Below are 23495 nucleotides of genomic sequence, written 5' to 3' on the forward strand. Positions count from 1 at the left end.
GGAGAATCTACCAAATGGTACTCCTACACCGCAACATCTCACCGGTAATTTTATTGCCAAGTCCGCCTTCATCCAACTAGTTGAGAGGAGCCAATTCGGGGGAATGCCTAGTGAGGACCCTCATTCTCATATGGAAACCTTTTGCGATTATTGTGATGCTATCTCTCAAACGGGCGTGACTCAAGACCAAATTAGATGGGTCTTATTTCCTTTTTCCTTAATCGGCACCGCAAAGCAATGGTTGAAGGGCCTTGATAAGGCCACCCTTGGAATAGATTCTTGGAAGAAGTTGGCTCTAGCTTTCTACAAAAAATTCTACCCACCGGAAAAGACCAACATGCTAAGAGCTCAAATTACGGGTTTTAAGCAAAGGGATGAAGAGTCTTTGTATGAAGCTTGGGAGCGGTTCAAAGGAATTTGTCGCTCATGTCCTCACCATGGACTTAGCGAATGGTTTTTGGTGCAACAATTTTGGAATGGTTTATATGAAGATTCTAGGAACATTCTCAATATGGGATCAAATGGAATGTTCACCGAAGTTGATGACAATCAAACATGGAACAAGATTGAGGAAATGGCGGTCCATAATTCACAATATAGTAGACCTCGCAAGGCTACTAGAGGAGGAAAGTATGAAGTGGACTCCGTTACTCAATTGGGTGCTCAACTTAGTGCTCACATTGACACAATCAACTTGAAGTTTGAACAAGCTATGGCTAGACTTGAGGAAAACTCAAAATCATCGAAGCATCATGTCAATGCCATGACGGCATCCTCATCAATCCCAAGTGGGATATGTGAGAATTGTGGAACTTTGGGTCATGACCCAAGTGAGTGTAGGGGAACAACCGAACAAGTTAATGCTTTCCAAGCTTACAAAAGTGGTACCCCTTATTCAATTTTTTACAATGAAAACACCAAGTTCCATCCAAATCTCTCATACAAGAGCCAAAATGTTCAAAACCCTCAAACAACATACACTCCACCACCCATGAGAAACCAAAATCAAAGACCCTTTTACAATCAAAACCAAGGTTACCAAAATCAAAATCCATACAATCACCAAAATGACCAAGGCTTTGATGTCCAAAAAGCGGTCCTCCAAATGCAAAAGAATCAACAAGAATTTTTCACCCAAATGCAAAAAGATAGCCAAGCAAAAGAAACCACCATCAACAACATTCTAGCTCACACCAAGATGTTGGAAACACAATTGACTCAACTAGCATCTTCAAGCTCACAAAGACAAAAGGGGCAATTACCACCTCAAAGTAATCCCCCTAGACATGAAACGGTTAGTGCCATTCACTTGAGAAGTGGTACAAGGTATGAAGCACCGAAGAGGCAAGTTGAGGATGAAGTTGTGGAAGCTAGTGAAAAGGAAGAAATTGTGCAAAACTCCAAAGATGGAGAATCATCAAAAGAAGAAAGTTCAAAGAAAAATGAAGACAAGGCCAAAGAGAAGGAGCCCATTGTGATTAGACTTCCTTTTCCAAGTCGTCAAGCAAGCCCAAATTTGACGATCAACTTGGAAAGTTCATGGAGATTGTGAAAAATTTAGAAGTCTCAATTCCTTTCACGGAATTAATCAACCACGTTCCGGCCTATGCAAAGTACATGAAAGATATCCTCACAAAGAAGAAGTCGATCCGGAAACTTGAGACTATCGCCTTCACTAAGGTGAGTAGTGCAATACTTCAAGGGAGTTCACCTCCAAAGTTAAAGGATCCGGGAAGCTTCTCAATACCGTGTACCATTGGCGTCTGACGATCAACAAAGCCTTATGTGATCTAGGGGCTAGTGTGAGTGTCATGCCGTACTCGGTAAGTAAAAGGTTGGGAATGGGAGAGCTTAAATGCACCAACATCACACTTCAAATGGCCGATAGATCGACGAAGACACCATTAGGGATATGGGAAGATGTCCCCGTGCGAATTGGGAAGTTTTTCATCCTGGTGGACTTTGTCATTGTTGATATGGAGGAAGATTCCAACATTCCAATTATCCTAGGAAGACCTTTCCTACACACCGCCGGTGCGGTGATTGATGTGAAACATGGAGAGCTCACTCTAGAAGTGGGAGATGAAAGCATAACTTTTAATCTTGACAAGACCATGAGAGCTCCCCGTTTGCATGAGCCATGTTTCATGATTGATCACTATAGCCGAAAAGATGAAAAGAAGAAATCGGAACTCCAATGGAGGAAGAAAATTGAAGATGCTCCATTCAAAGAGCAAGTGAATTGTGACAAGGAGAGCTTGCAAAGCTCATCAAAATCAACCAAGGAAGAAGAGGATGGCCTCATTGGCCAAGAAAATAAATTGGGAGAGTTGTCTCCATCTAAGCAAGAGATTTTCAATGATCAACTCAATGAAGTTTGTGGTCTTTGGGACGACGAGTTTGAAGGGATTTTTAATCCCTACATTGGGCATGCCATCGATCATGATCAACAACAAGGGCCACGGTCTATTGAGGACCTCTACCATAATAATGAACAAGCTTTTGATTACTTTTTCAAGGTGTTGAGCAACATCAACAACACCTTGAACATGCCCCCTTGACATCTCATCAAGAATGAGAGTTTGGTGGAGTCCTCCCTAAACCACCACTTGTAAATATTTCTAACTCCCTAACTTACATTTCAATTCTTGTATTGCATTTTTGTCATTTTTGGATTTTTATTTACTTTGATCTAAATAATTGTCGTGTAAGAGAGAAGTGAGGGAGGGACTAACGACTTCAATTGATGTGTAGTGCTTTACCTTAGTGTGGGGATGGGAATTGCCTAGGCTATCCATGCCTTAGTAATGCCCCCACAACGAAGAACACAAGAAATGAAGAAGAATGGAAGAATGGTAAAGGGAAATGCATTGTGCACGAATGGAATGAATCCGGGTACAAAGGACCAGAATCCGAGCGGATTCCCAAAAATCCGCCCGTCTTGTGCAATCCGAGCGTCCTGACCAGAAGACGCCCGTCCTGAACTGAGCTGAAATTTGAAATTTTCCCACTGTTAAAGAATCCGAGCGGATTCCAAAAAATCCGCCCGTCTCGAAGAATCCGGCCGTCTTGTAAAAAAGACGCCCGTCTTTGCAGCTGAGGAAACCAAGCAAAAATCTCTGGACTGAAATCCGTCCGTCTTTGAAGAAATCCGCCCGTCCGTGTTGGACAATCCGAGCGGATTGTACCAAATCCGCCCGTCTTTAGGCGAGATTTCGCAAAGATTGAAGAAGCAGAATCCGCACGGATTGTACCTAATCCGCACGGATTGCCCCTGCAGTTTTGAAAATTTCGGTCCCTTTATAACCCCTCCCACCTTCATTCATTCACTCATTCATTCATAAACACTACCCACAACATCAAAACCCTCATCCTCTCCATCATAAAAACAAAAACCCTCAACAACATTCAACAAAAACAAATCAAATCATCTTTCCCACAACAATTTAATCACTCCTTCTTCAACAAAAATCAAAACCAAGAACAAAATCTTCAACCTTTGAGTCGATTTTTGTTTTCATAAAGGCAAAGCCTTTCACCTTCAAATCGATTTGGGCATCCTACATATTGAAGATTTTTCATTCTTTTCTTGGTTAAGCTCATCAATGGCAAGGACTAAGGGTGCAACAAAGGCAACCAAGGCACCAAAGGCTAAGGCACTCTCACAAAGGCAAAAGGCTCTTCAAACAAAGAAAGCTTTGGCTATGGTGGTGGCAACACCAAACTTGGAAGTACAACAACAACAACAACAACCTTCTATGGGACCATCAACATCCTCTACTCCGGTACTTAATCAACTTTTGCATTATCCGTAGGTAACTTTTATTTCCGATACCCATAGAAATACCTTTGTCAAGTTTGCTATGAAGTCATTACAATCCACCAAATTCATATGTAAAGATGCCTTGGAAAAATTGGGTGTTCTTGAACAAACAAAAGCCTTTTTCAAAGCCATGGGGTTGGAGAAATTGTTTGAAACAAAGGAATTGACATACCCCTCCCTTGTCTTGGAATTTTTAAGTTCTTTGAAAGTCACCAAAGTTGAGAATAGGGAAAATATCGAGTTTCGTCTAGCTAATGTTAGTAGACGCATTACCTTTAAGGAATTGGGTGAAATTTTGGGTCTTAGTGATGAAGAAAGCTATTTCAAGAGTTATGGAAAGTATGACCCCGAACCTCTTTGGGAGGCAATCTCCGGGAAGAAATTTGAGGATTTTCATGCTTGTCGTGCTCTTTTGGTCCATCATCCGGGCATAAGAGTATGGCACAAGGTCGTGGGAAATACCATAATTGCTAGGAAAGACACCAATCATTTCACAAGACTCGATTTTATTCTCCTTGAATCGGCTTTGAATATCGGAAGAATTCACACCAAGCCTTACAATTCTTTGAGGCAATTGGTTGATAGATGGCTTAATGTTGATAATGGGAAGAAGGGCACGACCGTTATTGTCAATGGCGGGCTAGTCACGGTCCTAGCTAAGCACTTTGATCCTAATTTCAATAAGGATAAGAGGTACAAAGCAAAGGAAGGTGGCCATCTTATTGATATGCACATTATGATTAACAAGTTCAAGTGGGTTGCCCATAACCCCCTTGACACTAAATATGGATGGCTAACTAGTGAAGCTAGATCGTTCACCTTGCCCTCGAAGATTTGTCGCCTAAGTGTCCACCGGACCAATTATCTACTTCCCCTTTCCGAAGAAGCCGAGTATATCATTCAACAACAAAAGGGTGATCTTGAAACCCCCTCCTCTTCCATTATCATACCACCTTACCCCTTTGAGTATGAAGAGTTCAAGCCGGAAGGAATTGAAATTGGGAAAGACTATGTGACTCTTCTTATGCAAGCAATGCGCAAGCAAGCCCATGAAGATCGGAAAAATGCGTATTTGGCTCAATATCCACCCCTCCTACATCTAGCTAGGCAAGGACTCCTTGATCCATCTTGTCCTTTGCCTAGTTGGGCGGATAGAGAAGTCTTATTTCCGGGTGCATCTAGGGACGTGGTGGGAGATAATGAAATTGTTGGAAATGATGAGCAAGTCGATGATAATATTGAGGGAGAAGCAATGGAAGGAGAAAGAGATGGTGAAGATGATGATGAGGAAGAAGATGAGGAAGAAAGTGACAAGGAAAGTGGCAATGTGACCACTTCTCATGAGGGAAGTGGTGATGATGATAGCATGATGGAAGACTAGCAAGCCTTGGAGACTCCTACACTCCCATGGTTTGTCTATATCTCTTTGTATTTTATTTCATTTTGATCATTGTTGGTTTAGTCCTAGCAACATCAAAGGACTCACACCTCGGTACCATTGAGGTGTCTTTATTGTTCCCATTTGTAAAATCCAAAATGACAAAACTAGTCTCATGCATAGCATAGTGTGTGCATGAACTATACCCATCCTTGGACATTAGCAATAGTGTCTCACTCGGTTTGGGGAAGTTAATGCATACACAACGGGAGGTAATCTAAATTATCCTCTCCGTCATAACAAAAAACCATGCATCATGTAGTGTAGCTTAGTATAGAATTGCATTTAGTATAGAAATCATGCATCATCTTTGCATAATTTCCATCATTTTGGCCATTGAGGACAATGCCCATATTAGTGTGGGGATGGGAATTCTAACATTTAACTCTTATTCAAAAACCCATAAAAATTGAAAAATTTCAAAAATCATAAAAATTGAAAAAATTGAAAACCCAAAAACAAGTTCATTTCCTTTGTATATATTGTCTTGTATATATTGTGTTTGTTTTATCCTTGTTCACATTGATTGACTACGCCACATCCGAGACATGAGGATATTGAAGACCGCATGGTATGATCTTTCCAATCTCCTTTTTCCTCTTTATGTTAATGACTATGTGGCTTTATTTTGATTGATGCGGTAAAAACAATGTGAAATTAGGATTGCATTTAGTTTATTTGGCATAGTAGTTGGTAGAATCACTTGCATTAGGATGTTTATTTGTTAGTTGCATCATGGCATGTAGTTTGCATGTTAGAAAAATTTTGCGAAACCGTCTACTTGGGAAGCTTGACAAGTGTATATAGGCCCTAGTAGATGCCTTTTGTTCTTAAGACTTTGCTTGTTAGAATGCTTGTAAAACACCCTAGGATGTGTCATGCTAGTATCCGTTGACCCATGGTTTAAGGCCTAGTCAAGAGTACCTTGTGGTGTGATAACTCCTTGGCTACCGTTTATTCCAAGGTGACCCTTGAAACCATGCAACCATCATTCATCCATGTTCTACCATACATTTTTGTCATCAAAGGGAATGGGCACAAAAAGAAATCAATTTGAGTTCAATGAAATGAAAAGTGAAAGAAAGTTTGCAAAAATGCATCAAAAGAAAAGAGGAGCAAAAATAGACTCCTAAGCTTCAAATACAAGGCACCCTCGTTACTAATTGGGGTGACTTTGAAAATGTTCAAAAGAAATGCAAAAAGTTGTCAAGTATTGAAATGCCAAAAATCAAAAAGAAATGGCAAAGCAAGTGTTCTCAAATGTTATATGCCAAATGAAATTGGGGGGAAAAACAAAAACAAAAGCAAACTCCCAAAGTGAAACTCAAATATCTATTGATCCCTTTATCCATCATATCCATTTTTGTGCATGGTAGAGAGGGGACGACCCTTCTTCTTGTCTAAGCAAGAGGGGAATTCGCGATCCTCCAGTGTTTCTAACATCATAGGGAGTCTACTCTTGACAAAAGCATTTAACGATTGAGGACAAAGGTACCCTAGCTTGACACATTTTGGAGGTGATTTATTGGTATCCTTCTAGGCTTAGTAGTTTGAAGAAATTGCATCTATGAAGGATTGTGTACCCTTGAATTGCTTCCCTTGTAGATAATTTCCGCCACTTGATGAGGGAGTGGCTATTCTTTTTGTAGATGCATCCATTATGTGTTTTTGTGTGCTTTAATGTTTGGATGTGTCGCCATTTTGGCAAGACCCACCTTGCCTTGCAAGAAGGCATCCTACCTCATGGTTGTCTTGTTGTGAGTTGAAGGGGCGGAGTGAGACCCGCTAATTGTCTCATATCGGCTATATTATTAGGATAGGTTAGTATTGGTCCTAGTCTTTGTCACCTCTTTACTCGGGACGAGCAAAGGTTCGGTTTGGGGATATTTGATGTGACCATAATTGGCGCATATTTAGCCCCGAATTACCCTTGTTTCCATGCTTTTTAGTGCTTATTTGGGTCATTTCTTATCTTTAGTTCTTTGTTTTGCATATTCTTTGAGATTTTGATCCCTTGGTAGGAAAGGAGTAAGAATCTTGCATTTTCATGGCAAATCAAGACTAAATTGATCAAATTCAATGACCAAGCATCAAGGAGAGGCAAGATTAGAAGGCCTTTGTACATATCATAGTAGAAGAGCAATGTTGAGAAAGGATCCTTGAGTCCCCAAGGAAATCCCCAAGGAATTTATGAAGAAAAGGGAAGAAAAAGAAGAAGTATCACGATCGACAATCCGAGCGGATTGTCGCAATCAGCCCGTCCCACCTAGCCACAATCCGAGCGCCCGGTGGAATCCGCTCGGATTCCCCTCAAAGCAATCCGCCCGGATTCCTGAGAATCCGCTCGGATTCCTTCGACCAAATCCGGCCGTCCCGACCCTAATCCGCCTGGATTCCTTCACAGCGCGGGTTGTCTTCTTCAAGCTACGAAAAGAGAAGCCCTTCTCTCCAAAAATACCGGCTTCTCCTTGCTCTACTTAAAAAGTGTAATTACTAGTTTAGCCCTTAGTTAACCCTAATGCATCCTCCCTAATTTTCACTATAAATACCCAATTAGTTTAATTAGAGGAGCATGTTCTTCTTATCAATAATTAGTGTAGTTAATATCAATCAAATCTCTCTTCAATATTGTAATCAAGTATTAATCAAGTTTTAATCCAAGTTTTAGTTCTTTAATCTCTCTTTTGTTCATCCTTTATTTTGGGTAATTGAAGATTATTTGGGTTATTATTGGGAGATTGACAACCTCTCAATCTAGCATTCAAGTACTTCTATTATTCTTGCTTTATTATTGGAATCATTAGTAGGTATAATCTCTTAATCCCTTTTTAATTATTGTTAATTACTTTCATTTATTCATCATGTTTCATATTGTTAGTATGATTGACAACCTTGCTAGCATGATCAACATGATAATGAGTGAGTAGTCTCTTAGCTAGGGTTAATGGGTGATTAGGGGAAACCACATGGGGAATGATTCATGCTTAAATTAATATGCTTTCATATCTTATTTGCTTGCTTGTTTTGATCTCAACTCATGCACATGTTATATTTGATGAAATGCTAAGCCTATGAATCCTTGCATTTACTATCATCTCCTATCTTTTCAATGAGACTTGTAAGACATAACCCAACTCGAGTCTCATTAGACCATGCATGTTGTTGAGTAGGGAAGATTAAGTCAACTTGTAGGTGTTGTACAATCTAATCGATTCGGCTCCGGGACCCAAACTTTCCTAGGATTGTAAGATATAACCCAACTCAATCCATCACAACAATAATTGCTTGCTTATAATTTGAGAACATGTTTGTATGATTATATCCCATGATTCCCCTATGATCCCATGACACCCTAGTGCCTTTAATCAATTGTTTACACCCCTTTAATTCATCTTGCTTGCTTATTTTCATTGTTATTCTAGTTTAGTAACCTTCTACATCAACCCAATTTGTGACACCCCTTAGACACCACTAGTTACAATAGAAATCTCATTTCAACTCCCGTCCCTTGGGATCCGACCTTTACTTGCCTCTTTACTAATTGTAGAGCTGCTTGTTAAGCTATAAATTGTGTTTTGATTCGACCGTGACCAACGACCACATCTATCTATTTGTGAATACTAAACGGGATGCGATCATAATTATTATTAGAAATGCCTTTACTTAATTATTAAATTACATAAATTATTATCAAAATGCGGGGTATTACACTTAGAGGGCACTTTCGTCGTACATTCGAGTCGAGCATCACTAAACATTAACTTAGTCAATCTCATTTCGTCAAACATGTAAGTCTGAGGGTGTAAATCCCATATTTTATTATTATAGTACTTTAATTTTGTAATCGTTATTGTAAGGTTTACGTCGAAAGCACATTCAAAACCGATTTATAAAACCTTGTTTTAAACCTTTTTTACGGAATAACAGGAGACAAACGTCGAGAAAGGACGCAGCACCTGCTGCGCCTCTTCATGAGGCTGCCGCAGTTCCTGCTTCCTTTCTTCTTCCTTCGTCTTTTGTTCCTCTGTTCGTTTTGATTTGCCTTCAATTGCTCATGTTTTATTGACACGATATTTCTAACATAATAATTTTGACATGTAAATCATTAATAATTAATTCATCTTTTTAATTCCCGACTTAAATCCCTTATAATTCATATTTGCGGGTTTTCGTCATTAAATTCAATTCGGGTTTTTAGAGGTTCGGTTCATCAATATTGAGTCTCTGGAATTCATCATTGGTATATTTTCATCTGTTTATTATCGTTGCCATCAATAGTTTAGCATTAATAACCTAATTAATCTAACTAGTTTGTTAATTTGTATCATTAATCCCGTAATTAACCTATTTAATTTAATTCATTGTTAATCTTATTATTTATCTTATAATTCATTAATATTGTATTGATTCGTCCTAATTAATTTCTTCTCATGTTTTATTGTTTTTATGACCAATTCATATGTAAATAATATGTTAAATCACTTCTATCCGAGTCAAATATCAATAATCAAGCATTAAAATCACCAATTAACATTAACAACACGCAATTCCGGCTTCACAACCAGAATTCAGGTCAGGAACAGACGCAGCAACTGTTCCGCCTCTTCCAAAGGACGCAGCTCTGCTGCGCCTGTTCCGGGTTGAATTCTGTCTCTGAACTCTCGTTTCTGCCTTGACCTACTTTATTAATTACGTATTAATTAACTATTATTTGTAATATCGCTGCTAATCTGTTCGGTAATTTATTTATTCTTTCTTTTCCCAAATTATCCGTTTTGAATGTATTTTCGACGTAAATCAATTAATTCGTTGTAATTATTTTTTTGGGAAAAGTTAAGTATATTAATCATCATCAAAGGAGTACAAAAAGTTTGTATATGTGACTGATTACAAAATTGTATCTAACAAGTATAAACAGCAACTGTCCTACTAAACAAACTACTGTGTCAAATGGCGGAGCCAAACTTCATCGTCTCTGGTAATGGCAGCTTTGTTTCTAGTCCTGAACCGAGTGCACACAGATTGAATTCCTTGTTTAACAATAATGCCAGGATGGGTAACTTTAAAGTACAATCTTGCTTTGTTACGTTCCTGCCATATAAGATAAACCAACTGAATATAGCAAGCACAAGTAATCCTTCTCATCAACAGGCTATTCCTTCTTCGTCTTCTGTTCCAGTTGACAAGTCCACGAGGATCAAAGTAAAATTGAAGCTTTTGCTGCAGCAGCTGCACACATCTGTTACTATATAAGCAATCAAAAAAGAGATGGTCATGAGATTCATCGTGGCTGTGACAAAGAAAACAGCTCAGATCAGAGGCACCTCCCATACGAACAAGACGGTCTTTAGTAAGTAATCTGCCTAGAACAACAGCCCAATAAATAAAGGAAGTTTTAGGGACATTCATAGAGTTCCAGAACACTCTCCACCAACTGACTTCGGGATTAGAGCCCCTTAACCAGTTGTAGCCCTCATTAACAGTATAGTCAAGCTGCTTACCCATCCCGCAATCATCAGAGTATGCAGGCCTAAAAATGCTCATAAGATGTGCAATTTTTTTCCAAGACCAACTACAATCAGGGGGAGGATTATAGTTGGTCCAATGAGTACCCTTCAAGTAAACATGAAATATCCACTTCACCTACAAATGATCTTTCTTGGAGGCAATCCACCACACATACTTCCCAAGCAATGCCTTGTTCCAATTCTTTGAATGCTTAATCCCCAAACCGCCTTCTGATTTGGGCAGACAACATTTATCCCAACTCACTGCAGGGGCACGTAAATAAGAATCCTTACCCCCTCCACAAAACATTCCTACACAGACTATCAATCCTATTCATAATGCCATTAGGTATTAAAAAGATATTAGACCAATAAGAATGCAAGGACTGTAAAACTGAGGTAACCAAAGTGAGTCTACCAGCATAAGACAGATGGTTAGCCCCCCAAGATCTAATCCTAGTAGTGATTTTATCCATAAGTTTCCTTCCCTCAGTTTTAGTGAGCTTCTTAGATGAGATAGGGACCCCCAGATACTTGAAGGGAAGGGACCCCTTCTTAAATCCAGAGACCTGCAAAATAGCATCCACAGTCTGAGGTTGAACACCATTGAAGTAAATTTCAGTTTTCTCTTTGTTGAGGCTTAACCCAGAGGCTGCTGAGAAGGTAGCAAAGGCCCTTAACAACCACATTATAGAAGTATCAGTGCCTTTAGAAAAGAGAAGAAGGTCGTCAGCAAATAAAAGATGATTCAGTCTCAAATGTCCACACAGTAGGTGGAATCTAAAGTCAGCTTGTTGCCCTGTAACATTGAGGATCCTGGAGAGGTAATCCATACAAATAGTAAAGAGGAGTGGAGATAGAGGATCACCCTGTCTAAGCCCACGTTTGCCTTTGAAAAAACCAAATGAATTCCCATTAAGAGTCAAGGAATAGGTAGGAGAGGAGACACAACTCATAATCCACCCAATGAACTATGCACGGAACTTCATATGATGGAGCATTTGAGAAATGAAGTCCACTCAACACTATCATAAGCCTTCCTCAAGTCAATATTAACAAGACATCTAGAGGAGGCTGCTTTCCTATTATATAACCTCACAAGATCCTGACAAATAAGAACATTCTCAACAATATTTCTGCCTTTAATGAAACCCCTTTGGTTAATACTCACAAGTTCAGGCAACACCTTTCCCAACCTGTTGCAAAGGAGCTTAGCAATGCATTTATATATAGTATTGCAACAGGCTATAGGTCTGAACTCAAGAACACTTGTAGGGTTACTGACTTTTGGGATAAGAGTAATATTGGTAGTATTGAGTTGTTTTAAGAGTTTACCAGTAGAAAAGAAGTCCTTAATAGCATCACAAATCCCAGGCCCCACAATGTCCCAAGAGTCCTTAAAGAATTGACTATTAAATCCATCTGGACCAGGGCTTTTAGATGCAGGAATAGAGAAAAAACAAGACTTAATTTCCTCATGAGTAACAGGCTGCAATAGAATGTTAGACAAAGACTCATCAACTACTTTCCCAGTTCTAACAGTTGCCTTATGGACTTTAGTAGTATGGCTGCTAGTTCCCAAAAGACCTTCATAATACTCCAAGAAAGCTTTCTCAATATCATGAGGATCCTGATGAATAATCCCATGAACATCTTTAATCTGAAAAACCTTGTTCTGAATTTGTCTCTGTTTTATCTGACTATGAAAATATCTGGAGTTTTCATCACCCCCTTGCAACCACTCAGTCTTGGATTTTTGTTTCAAATAGCTAAGTTTTGCTTTCTTCAAGGTGGCAAAGGAATCAGCAGCTTCTCTTTTAGCAAGACTGAGATGAGTGTCATGAGGGTTCTGATGAAGTTGGGTTTGCAAATCATCCAAAATGAGCCTAGCTATATCAGCAGTGCGTTCCACATCAGAGAATTTGTTCTTATTGAGCAGCTTCAGAGGTCTCTTTAAATTTCTGAGTTTAGTAACCACCTGATACATTTTGACCCCCACCACTGTTCTATTCCACTCATGTTGAATAATTTCCTTAAATTGAGGTTCAAGACTCCACATATTGAAGTATCTGAAGCTTGGTTTCCTAGCAGGAATATCAAGTTTCCTAGAGACTATACAGGGACAGTGATCAAAGTTACCCTCATTCATGAAATAAGCCTTGCTATCAGGATAAAGGAGCATCCAGTGTGGTCATGGGCCACGTCTCGGTCTGCGGATTCGGGCCGCCTACCGGTCCGTAGTCACGGGCCACCTGCAAGCCCAGTCGATCTGTGGACATGCAGCGGTTTTTTGAAAGCCACGCTCGGCGGCGTAAAGATGCCTTCGACCGGATCGTTTTAGATCGGTCGGTTTCGTCTCGGTAAGGGTCTCGAAACGATTAGAGATGTTCGGAGTCGCCACCAAGCATTTGTGGGATGCCTGGAACCCGTTCGAATTCCACTTTATACCTCGGTCTAATCGAAGCACAAAGTAGCGTTTTGACATAGGTACTAAAGGTAAGGAAATCGTCCCTCTTTAGCATCATATCTCTAGAATGACTCTCGTACGCCCTAGATAAGGTCGTCCACTATCCAAAGTTTCTGAGTAAGAGGTGAAGGTACGTATTGGGAAGCCCTTTAATCAGACACCCAATCCCGCCCGCGTTTAGCGGCCTCTACTAATCGATCTTGGTCGGTTGAATGCAAAGATTGATAAAACGGTTTAAATGCATGAATGCGCATCCAATGATTTAAACCTAACATGGGAGAGCTTTCTAAATCGGTTGATTTAATCCAAGTATCAAGTATAAGATGTCGAGTTAAATTAATGATTGATTTGCATGCAAGACGGAAATTAAACATCCATTTACCGTATTAGGTTTAGGGTGCATAACATGATCCATTTGTCTTAGTAAGGCATTTTGCAAATATGGTTTTGAACAAACGAATAGTCATTTGATCCGTCCTATATCCGGGTTAACCGGAGTCGGGATCGTCCTAGACTAATGCTGGAAGGGAACAGGCCCTGTGCCAGACGGCTATAAGAGGCGCGAGCCAACCGGCGGTGTAAGGGGCCTCCCTCTGGTTTTGAAAATGAAAAAGGGGAGCCTGCTTGAGGTGCGGGTTAGCCAACGGTTGTATGCCGTGTTCTGACTATTTAGAAAACATTGTAAAACGTGTTGAAAATGGGTATTTGAACCCGGTTTGATTTGAAAGGGTCGTTTAGACCGCATTTGTTGATTTGAAGAACTAGACTCGAATAATCATCATTGTTTGATAATATTCGGTGTCGGGTTCGATTTGACAAGCTTGACATGAATAGTTTTGAAAATGATTATGGACTAATTGTTTTAAGTCCATTTTGAATGTAATTAGTCGGTACTCATCATCGTACCCGGGTTAAAATCCGGCATGGTATGTATAACCAAGGATGACTTTGTGTTGGTGACTAATATGTTTGTTTGAAAAATGTAAAGAAATGAAATAAAAGGCTTTAAAATACCTCTCAAATGTCATTAACCAAATATTATCACCGAAACACGGATTTAACCGTCATGGTATGAAGAACCAAGGGTGAAAAATGCTTTATGGTTAAAACATGTGAAATGAAACAAAAGGTTTCGAAAATACTTGAAATGGTAAAAAAACCGATTACAAATATGAAAATGGATTAAGGGAAATGACGAGAACAAACACGGTTGATCTCTGGTCTAAGTACCCCATTTAGGCGCGAGCCTGTTGGCGACCCAAGGGCTTCTGCCTCAGACCAAAAATCAGTTTTGGCTCGTTTATTCCATGTTTTGGTTCATGTTATGCATGTTTTAGCATGTTAAAGTCATGAAACAAATGAAAACATAATAAAGGAGGATTTTTACACTCTCATACTTACATGTTTAGTTATGGCGAGTGACCGACGTAAGTGTAACAACTCGTTTGATCGGAAAAAATTCGGTTTAAAACCGTTTTTGTAAGTAAAGAGTGTTTTAAAAGTTTAGTGATGGTGTAGTGGTCAAAGTGGTCGGACAAGTGATTTAATGCACGATGACGGTACCAAACATTGTGTAAGGCTTGTATTTACGATCGGTAGGTCGTAAATACGCGTCGGATTGTGACTTAAGAAGTCGAGTCAAGAATTTTAAGGGAGAAAAGAGGGGGCGGACACTCGTGTAAGTCTCAAATGGGTGGCATTTGAGGGGTATTTATAGGAGAATGAGTGGTTGTGTGAGTTTTGAGCGACGTGGCCACCTGGGCTGCTCAAAGAGGCGCGAGCCACGTCGCGGCACTTCGAGTTGTGTTGTCACTATCACAACAAACGCAATCATGATTTGTTCTATCCTAGGTTTTGTAGTCACATGTTTGGTACTTGACCAACATGAATCCGGAAAAACTTAGTATAGAAGGCTTGAGATATTTTTGGTTTTTGTGTTTGACTCGGTTTGACTCGTTGTTGGAGCCGGGATTTGAATTTTCGAGTCGGTTTTTGGTCCGGTGTCGGTTTTCGAGTTGTACACAAACTGTCGATCAAACGCTGCGATCCCAAAACATGTTGTAGTCCGATAATCATCGGGTGTTTGTTGGAGCCTCAGCAGATACTGGGTATCTACAGAGCCCCCACTTTGACTGAGGCTTGGACATGGCGAAAGTCAAAGTAGAGTCCCCAGGCCAATCGAAGATTACAACCTGAAGACCCAAGCGACGTCGAGGCGGCTCGAATGGATTCGGGCCAAGGACCTGCTGTCGGGAAGGGCGACGCCAAGGCGACTCGAGGGTACGAGCCAAGGACCTGTCGTCGGGAACAGTTTAGAGTTTGTCGACTTCCTGTTCGGGTCGTTTAAAGTCCATTAGACTACGTACGAAGGCTCGCCAGCCATAAGAAGGAGTCATACCTGAGGCATCTTCGGATATGTCCTTGCATGGTTGCGGATAAATGCTCGCCAGCTGCGGCGCGTACGTGAGGAGGGCTCGCCAGCCGCGGTGCGTTGTAAGGCTCGCCAGCCGAGACAAGGAAATGTACCCGAGGTATCTTCGGGATGTGTCCTTGGAAGGGTCCGGACAAAGGCTCGCCAGCCATGGTGCGTATGTGAGGAGGGCTCGCCAGCCGCGATGCGTTGTAAGGCTCGCCAGCCGAGACAAGGAAATGTACCCGAGGCATCTTCGGGATGTGTCCTTGAAAAGGTAAGGAAATGTACCCGAGGCATCTTCGGGATGTATCCTTGAAAAGGTAAGGAAATGTACCCGAGGCATCTTCGGGATGTATCCTTGAAAAGGTTGTGGACAAAGGCTCGCCAGCCAGTGGTACGGTCGGTTAATGGACCATGGGAGTAGCCGCGTCGAATGGGCTTGTTTTGAAAGTAGCGAACTCGTGATGTCGCTGGGGAAATAGTGAGTATGGATTCTCACTATCACTGCTTTTGGAATGAGCGGGTTCCGCGAGGAAGCCCCCTGCTGGTATTTGAAGGAATAATGAATTTGGAATTTTCACCATTCGGTTTGAATTTGCAGTGGCGGTTTTGATCGCCGTTTGTTCTAATTTTGAAGGAAAATAGCAAATTTGAGTTTTGCTATAGCGTTTGAAGTGACGGTTTATGTGCCGTCGTTGACATTTGATGGAAATAGTGAATTTGAAATCTTCACTATTGATTGAAGTGACGGTTTATGTGCCGCCGTTGACATTTGTTGGAAATAGTGAATTTGGAATCTTCACTATTAATTGAGGTGACGATTTATGTGCCGCCGTTGACATGTGTGGTGAAAATAGTGGAATTCAATTTCCAACTACTATTTTGAAATTGACGGTTTTAATTGCCGTTGCTTGAAATAGCGGTTTTTGAATTTTCGCCATTATTTTGGAAAATTTGAAGGAAAATGGTGAATTTTGATTTCGCCATTATTTTTGAAATTGGCGGTTTTGATCGCCGTTTGCTTGAAATTTGGAGAAAATAGCGGTTTTTGAACTTTCGCTATTATTTTTTGAAGTTGGCGGTTTTGATCGCCGTTTGCTTGGAAATTTGGAGAAAATAGCGGTTTTTGAACTTTCGCTATTATTTTTTGAAGTTGGCGGTTTTGATCGCCGTTTGCTTGAAAATAGCGAGTTTTAAATTTTCACTATTTGTTTTGTTTGTTTTCGAGGAAATGACGACATTCATATCGTCAACGAAAATTTTGAAGTTTGTTGTGGGAAATTGGGCCAAAGCCCAAATTTCGCTGAAAAGCAAAGGGGAGGCCTGGTTTAGGCGCGAGCCACCTGGCGATGCAAGCCAGCTTCCCTATTTTCTGTTAAAAAGACGCGAGGTTGAGCTGCGGATGATTATTCATCTTCAACCTCAAAATCCCGCAAAATCGCCATTAAAAGACCTTCAAGCTTGCTTTCACTTGTGCCATCGTCAACAAATGTCATCTCAAGGTAAGTATTTCCTCTTGAATCCTTTCAAATTTGTTGATTGTTAGCTTAGTTGAATTAGGGCGGATTTTGCCCTAAAAAAATCGAATTGGGCGTTTTTGATTGAGCCAATTTCGAGTGAAATTGATGTTTGCATTAGGTTAGAAACCTGTTTAGGAGTATAGGGGTGCTTTTAGTTTGCATTTTGGTCCCCGTTCCTGCTCCCTAGGCTCGAAAAACGTGAATGAGGCGAGAAACCGTCTCATTTCACAATGCCAAGTTTATTTGCTTGGGTAGTGGGTCCCACTAGGTTGTATTGTAGTTGGGAAAACCCGTGTTTGCCATCTAAGGACCTTCGTTGGATGTTTGTGGGCAAAATTGGATTTTTGCCTTTTGCGACGGTCTTATGTCTGACAAAATAAGCGCTTGTTTTTGCTTGAATTGAGTCAGTTTGCCTTGAAATGGACCTTATTGGTAATTTAGGTCGCGTTGAAGCGTGATAAAATCACGTTTGCCTTTTTGCGGTCGTTTTTGAATTTTTGACCGGCTCGGGCTCAAATTAGCGTATGAATTGCCTTTTTGAGCCGCAGAAAAATCCCCATTGTGTCGGGAATGTATTTTGGGTTGTTGGCGGACCTTGTATGGGTCTTGAAACGCCTGTTTTTGTGATTTTGACTCGTCTTTTGCTTGAAAAGAGGGGCGAGTCGTTTTTGTGTGTTTGTTTTGTGAATGGTTTGGGGCGGGATTGCCCCTTATTTTTGTATTGCAGGTTGTGTTTTGTTTTTGGATTTATCCATTTCATGCCGTCGTAATGCCGAAATTTCGGCTGACGATTTTTGCTTGTAGGAGAGTGTTCGGAGCAGGCCGAGTTCATGGCTGCGACTTTTGAGGAGTTGTTCGGGTCGGGCCCGGTTAGTACTCCGGTTAGCACGCCCGCCGTGGTTTTGGAGGACGTTACTGAGGAGGAGAGACCTCCTGAGCAGACTGCTGGGGCCTCAGGGGCCGTCGAGGAGCGTGCGGAGCCCGTTGTTGGGGCTGTTAGTGCCGGTAGAGCTCAGACTGGGGCTGAGGCGAGTACCTCCGGGAGGAGGGTTTCTTCGAGGGAGCGCCGTCCACGGGCGACTAGGCGGACATTGCGGGACGTCAACAGGGTTGTTGAGTTGGGCCCTATCCACCACGTTGAGTCTCGCGGCCATAAGAGGCGGAGAGCGGAGACGGTCGAGGATGATGCTGACGTCGCGAGTTTCAAAGCCAGGCGAGTTACGGCCCCGCGGGGGTTGCTTTTACGGGCGGCGCCAGAGTAGGCCGAGGGTTTTGACGGTAGCCAGTTATTGCTTCGACTGGACCGGCATCTTTCCTACCGTGCTCACGAGGGCATGGTGAGTCGCATTCCCCGGTTGAAATTTGTCATTCATTTTTGAAGTGTCGAGCCTAAATAGGCATTCTGACGTTGTCTGTTTTTGATTTCAGGAGATCGGCACGATGAGGACTTTCTCTGGCTACTCTACCTGCTTGGGCCTCTACGACGTTCTTCGAGCCGGGTCGAGGGCATTGATAGAGAGGTCGGCGTTTAGGCCGTTGGTGGCCGCTTGGCGGGACATTTACAGGTCCTCGATTAGGGCGAACTTGTGTCTGATCCGCGCCATGTTGGATCGGTACTGGGACACGACGTCGTCGTTCCACATGGAGTTTGGGGAGGTCTGCGTGACTTTAGAGGACTTCGCTATGGTATCCGGCCTTCCCGGTGGTGAACTGCCCATTGAGTTTACCGCGACACCGGAGAGGGTGTCTTCTCTGCGGTCCTTTGCTTTGATCGGATCGCTTTGCTCGAGCCTTCCGACGTCACCCCGCACGATTGCGAGTTCATACGTGAAGGACCACTTCACCGAGAGGGTGACAGTGTTGCTCTCGGCGCCGTTAGCGAGCCCGGAGGAGAGGCAATGGCCGACGCGGAGGAGGCGCCGTGGTTGTGGTACTTCTTGGGTGCCACGTACTTTGGCGACAAGGGCGAGCGCTTGTCGACCAAGGTTCTTCCTCTTCTTGCCGACCTTGACGCTTTGGGTCGGTTTGACTGGGTTACGCTGGCTTTGGCGAGTTTCATCCGGTACTTGCACGCGGCGGTACGTCCGGAGACAGTGGGAGCGGGTAGTGCTCCTGCTCTGGTTGGTCCCGGCCTCATCTTTCAGGTACGAGCGTTTTTTTTTTGGTAGTTTTTTTTATTTTGATTATGATTTTGACTTTGGCAATTTTTGAGAAATTGGCTAATTTATGTTTGCTGTGTTTGATTACAGGCTTGGTTGTATGCTAAATTCACTCCTCTACGTCCAGGGACCACAGGCGGTGTTCCCTCAGCTTACCCTGCTGTGAGGGGTTGGACGGTGGCTCGGAAGAAGTCGACTAAGTCGGCTTACGAGGACTGTAGGCGTCGCGTGAACAAGCTTCGGGTTGCTGATGTAAGTTCTTGTCCTCTTCCCCCTTCTCCCTTATAGAGATAGATAGAGATAGGGTGATTAGGTAGCTTATGAAGCCCCCAGTTAGCTGAGTAGCTTTGTTTCGAATGCAGTTTATTGGGCGGCCTTGGGAGCACTACACGGGTGTGCTTTGCCCGGCGTTTGCGGCCTCGCAGACTCCTCGCGCCTTTGTACTTGGAGCGGCGATTGAGCGTGCAGTACTTGGGCGAGCGTCTAGTTCGCCGAGTGCTTTACCGAGACTTTCGTCGTGCCGGTTGACCCGCTGGGTGTTGTTCAGTGAGTCGACTCGATGAGGTTGAGGAGCACCTTCACGGTCGAGGAGGTGAGGAGTGACTATTCTTTGCGGGGCCGACTACGACACCTTCCGGTTGTCGAGGCTTGCTTGGTACCCGATCGAGGTATGTTTTCCTCTTTTCTTTGTTTTCATTGCCTCCCTTGATAGGAGGATTTGTCATTTTTGATGTGGATCCAAATGGCGGGGAGTCGACTGGCGATGAGGACTCGTTTGACTTTCCGACGGAGACCACTTTTCGGGGGCCGGGTGGCGAGGAGCTTGATTGCGCTTACCTCCTGGAGCTGCGGTGGCCGAGGTGGCCGATGTCGGCATGGAGTGGAGGTTGGGCATTTCCGAGGGCGAGTTCGACTTGAACACTTTCTCCAATTATACTTTGCCTTACATTGTATTGAAGGACATTTTTGTTTTGTAGGTGACGACGATTTAGTCACGAGAACTTGCGGCGGATGGCTAACGGAGGGCGCTGCGGGTGACCTGGCTATGAGGGAGGCTCGGCTTTCTGGAGTGCACGTTTTGTGTGTTGTTTTTGTATATTTGGTGTTGTATTTCACGTTTTTAGATCTTGAGAATCATTATTGTGTTTGGCGGGGCACGGTGGATCCGGTGGAGCTTGCTCGGGTCCGTCTTGAGTTGGAGGCGGCCGGGTCGACGATCGCGGGCCGGGAGAGCGGGGATCATCCGTCGGGACCCGGGACTTGAGGCGTCACGAGGACGAGCTGCAGAGTCGAGACACGGAGATTGCCTCTCGAAGGCTCGGTTGGCTGCAGCGGAGGAGCTTCACGTCGAGATGGAGCGTGAGACGCTGGAGAGTTCCCCGGAGAGGGAGTCTGAGCTGGTGGTGGTGTCTGCGTTGGCGGCGACTCCTAGTGAGATCAGGACTGGTCCGACGGGAGACGTCGAGTAGTTGTTGTAGCTTGTCTGTGTCTTGGACTCTTGCCTGTACATATTTACATTTTGCGTGAGGCGGTTTGTATATATGTGTTTTTGGATTGTGGTTTATTTTTGTGATTTTTGGCTTTTTTGTGTTGTGTTTCGGAGGAACGCTGTCGGCTGTTGATTCTCCTTTTGCTTTGCACCAGTTCCTGCATCGTTAGCTGTAGAAAACATGCAACAGATAGCGCATACGCATAAACGTAAACACGTAGAAGCATTTGATTGAAAATCAAAAATTAACCAAGATGACTTGAAGTTAAAATTGAAATTTTGAAAATTCCGTGACAAATCGTCGCGTTTGGAATTCAAAAGGAATTGATTTGAAAATTTGAGCAATTTACTCGTGTCGTGAATTAAATTGCATCGAAATTTTTGAAAATTGACTCGAAAAAAAATAAAACTCAAACCGTCAGGAAAGAATTTTAGAAAAGGATTTTTGCGAATATATTTGGCTCTTGAGGTCAAGACTCGAATTTGTGAGTGCTTGAATTTTTGAGGAAAATTGATGTCGTGTTATCAATTTTCGATTTTGATTTTTGTTTTGCGAAAAAGCGAAAAATTTTCGGAATTTCGACTGACATGGAAACAATCTATCGCGGATCGGGGCGACTAGCCCTTCCCCCCTAAAAAAAAGAAAGAAAAATCCGTATGTTTAAAGCTGCGTCATGGAAACCGTGTCGGATTTCGTAAAAAGCGAAAACAAGAAAATGTGAGTGTGAAGAAACACAAAATGTTCCGGATCATCCCGAAGAGGCGCGAGGTTCCTGGCGGGAGGTTTGAGGTGTCAGAAGAAAACACATGTTGAAAGAGACAAGTCAACAGCGGGAATCCTGGAGAAGCCTCAAAGAGGCGCGAGCTGCTCGGCGATGGAAGCCGGCTCTCCTCTTTTTCTGAAAAAAAATGCGCTGATCATTTTGTATAAATAGGGGCGTTTGCGCTTCATTGTTTCATCATCCGAAACACAAAAACATCTCTATAAAACCTCTTCTTCTTCCACAAAAATATTTCATGGATGCTTTCGAGAACGCATTGCGACAATGGTGTCGGGATTTGTCGCCTCCCGAAAAGTATCAACTCGATTGCATGGGAGTTGGTCAATTGTTGGTGCTTCGTCAAGTCAAGGTGCAACCTTCGTTTCTTGAAGCATGCTCTCGGTTTTGGGATTCGAAACATCATGTTCTCGTTTTCCCGAAAGGTGAGATTTGTCCTCTTGCCGAAGAAATTGGAGCCATTGGTGGGTGGCCGGATTGTGCTCCGGTGCTTCCTCTGACTCGGTTGTGCTACAAGGAGAAATTCCGTTCTATGTTGGGCTTGTCAACAAGCCAAGTCAACTTTCTTCTTGCTCCACATGGTGTGGATATGTTGGCTCTTATCAACATCTTCTCGAATCGGTTAGATGCTAATGTCTCGGAGGTGGCTAGGAGAAGGGCTCTTGCATTTTGCCTTGTCCATGTGTACCTCTTTGTTGATGTCTTGAAGAAGAAGGGGCTAAGATGCCATGGTAGCATGACCCTTATCCATGTGATTGAGCAAATGAAGCATGGTAGAGATCCATCATGGTTGGTGCTTGGAGAGATTATCCAAGCTTTGGACAAGGAAGGCTCTTGTGGAGAAGCTCCCTCTTTTGGATCGCCAAGGATCCTCCAAGTGTGGCTATTGGAGAGGCTAAGGTATGTAGAGCCTCCGGTTAATCCTTCTTCTTACTCCTTCCGTCACCTTACCATGAGGAAGAAGTTATACCCGGATAGTTTTGCTTCCACCGAGGCCTATTGGGCCGCAAGATTGGCGGAGGAGGGTGGTCCTCATATCCGTTGGGTGGTGCCGTGGTGACACTTGAGGTCCTTCACGGGGTTGCCCGCTTCGAGTGCTAGTCCTCGTTCTTTGATGGTGGTGGGCGTGAAGGTTGTTTCTTTCATTTATCCCGAAAGGCTCATGAGGCAAATGGGGCGTCAACAAAAGATGCCCGCTCAAGATACTCTTGTCCAAGAGAATGTGTTCCGGAACTCCGAGCTTGTGGAATTCTTTGAAAGGTGGTGGGCCACTCGGCCACTTTGGGAGGTACCAAACCCCGTTGCTACGACATGGGTGACTCCCGCTTATGTCAAGTGGTCACGTGCTCCGTCCTTGGAAGAGAGATCCAAATTCCGTAAGGACGAGGTTGTAGACTTGAAGTACCGAGAGGTTGGCAAGGCCAACCGTGCCTTCTTTGAGGAGTATGTTGATGGAGCTACTCCCGATGTGATGAGACCACCGAAGAGGAGGAGTTCCGGCCCTAAGCATATGGTGGGCCGTGCATTGGCTCGTCTTGGGACGAATATGGGGTCTTGTGCTAGACCGGAGGCCGTCGCCGTCTTAGATCCGTTGAGGATCCGTTCCGAGGAGGAAGTCCATGCTAGGCGGGCCCACAAGAAGAACAAGGGGAAGATGTACCCCGAAGGAAAAGGCAAGGGTAGAATGGAAGAGTGAAGACCTCCATTACCCACTTTATTATTATGTTGTATTATTGTTGTGAGTTTGTATTATATTGTACTAGCTAGTTGTTGTGTGTTTTGTGCTAGTTTTACTATGTGAGGTGTGTTAGTGGACACCTTAGCTTTGACAAGTTGTAGACTCGTCCTGCTTTATTTGTTGTTGAAATTGTAATCCCTCCCATTATTAATTAAATAGGAG

The 23495-nt window shown here is 42.9% G+C and overlaps 1 protein-coding gene and 1 non-coding gene across 2 annotated transcripts; both read right to left on the reverse strand.

The window, feature by feature from the left end:
- Nucleotides 1-337: 337 nt before the first annotated feature.
- Nucleotides 338-444, reverse strand: LOC141624332 (small nucleolar RNA R71). Its single transcript, XR_012534138.1, has one exon. It is a non-coding gene; the product is annotated as a small nucleolar RNA R71 (small nucleolar RNA).
- A 9755-nt stretch (nt 445-10199) lies between these two features.
- LOC141620088 (uncharacterized) lies at nt 10200-11724 on the reverse strand. The gene is made up of 3 exons (XM_074437049.1): nt 11187-11724; nt 10945-11098; nt 10200-10833 (listed from the first exon to the last, which is right to left on the reverse strand). Exons 1-3 carry the CDS (start codon nt 11722-11724, stop codon nt 10200-10202), a joined length of 1326 nt encoding a protein of 441 aa, XP_074293150.1.
- Nucleotides 11725-23495: the final 11771 nt, after the last annotated feature.

The sequence above is a fragment of the Silene latifolia genome, chromosome X (assembly GCF_048544455.1).
Source record: "Silene latifolia isolate original U9 population chromosome X, ASM4854445v1, whole genome shotgun sequence".
Classification (NCBI taxonomy): Eukaryota; Viridiplantae; Streptophyta; class Magnoliopsida; order Caryophyllales; family Caryophyllaceae; genus Silene; species Silene latifolia.

Excerpts from the sequence above, each read along its gene's own strand:
- LOC141620088 (XM_074437049.1), bottom strand. The coding sequence starts at position 11,724 with ATGAGTTGTGTCTCCTCTCCTACCTATTCCTTGACTCTTAATGGGAAT. Across the intron at positions 11,099-11,186 it reads TAACCATCTGTCTTATGCTG|GATTGATAGTCTGTGTAGGA; the intron begins GTAGACTCACTT and ends CATTATGAATAG. Across the intron at positions 10,834-10,944 it reads AACAAGGCATTGCTTGGGAA|TTGGTCTTGGAAAAAAATTG; the intron begins GTATGTGTGGTG and ends CCCTGATTGTAG.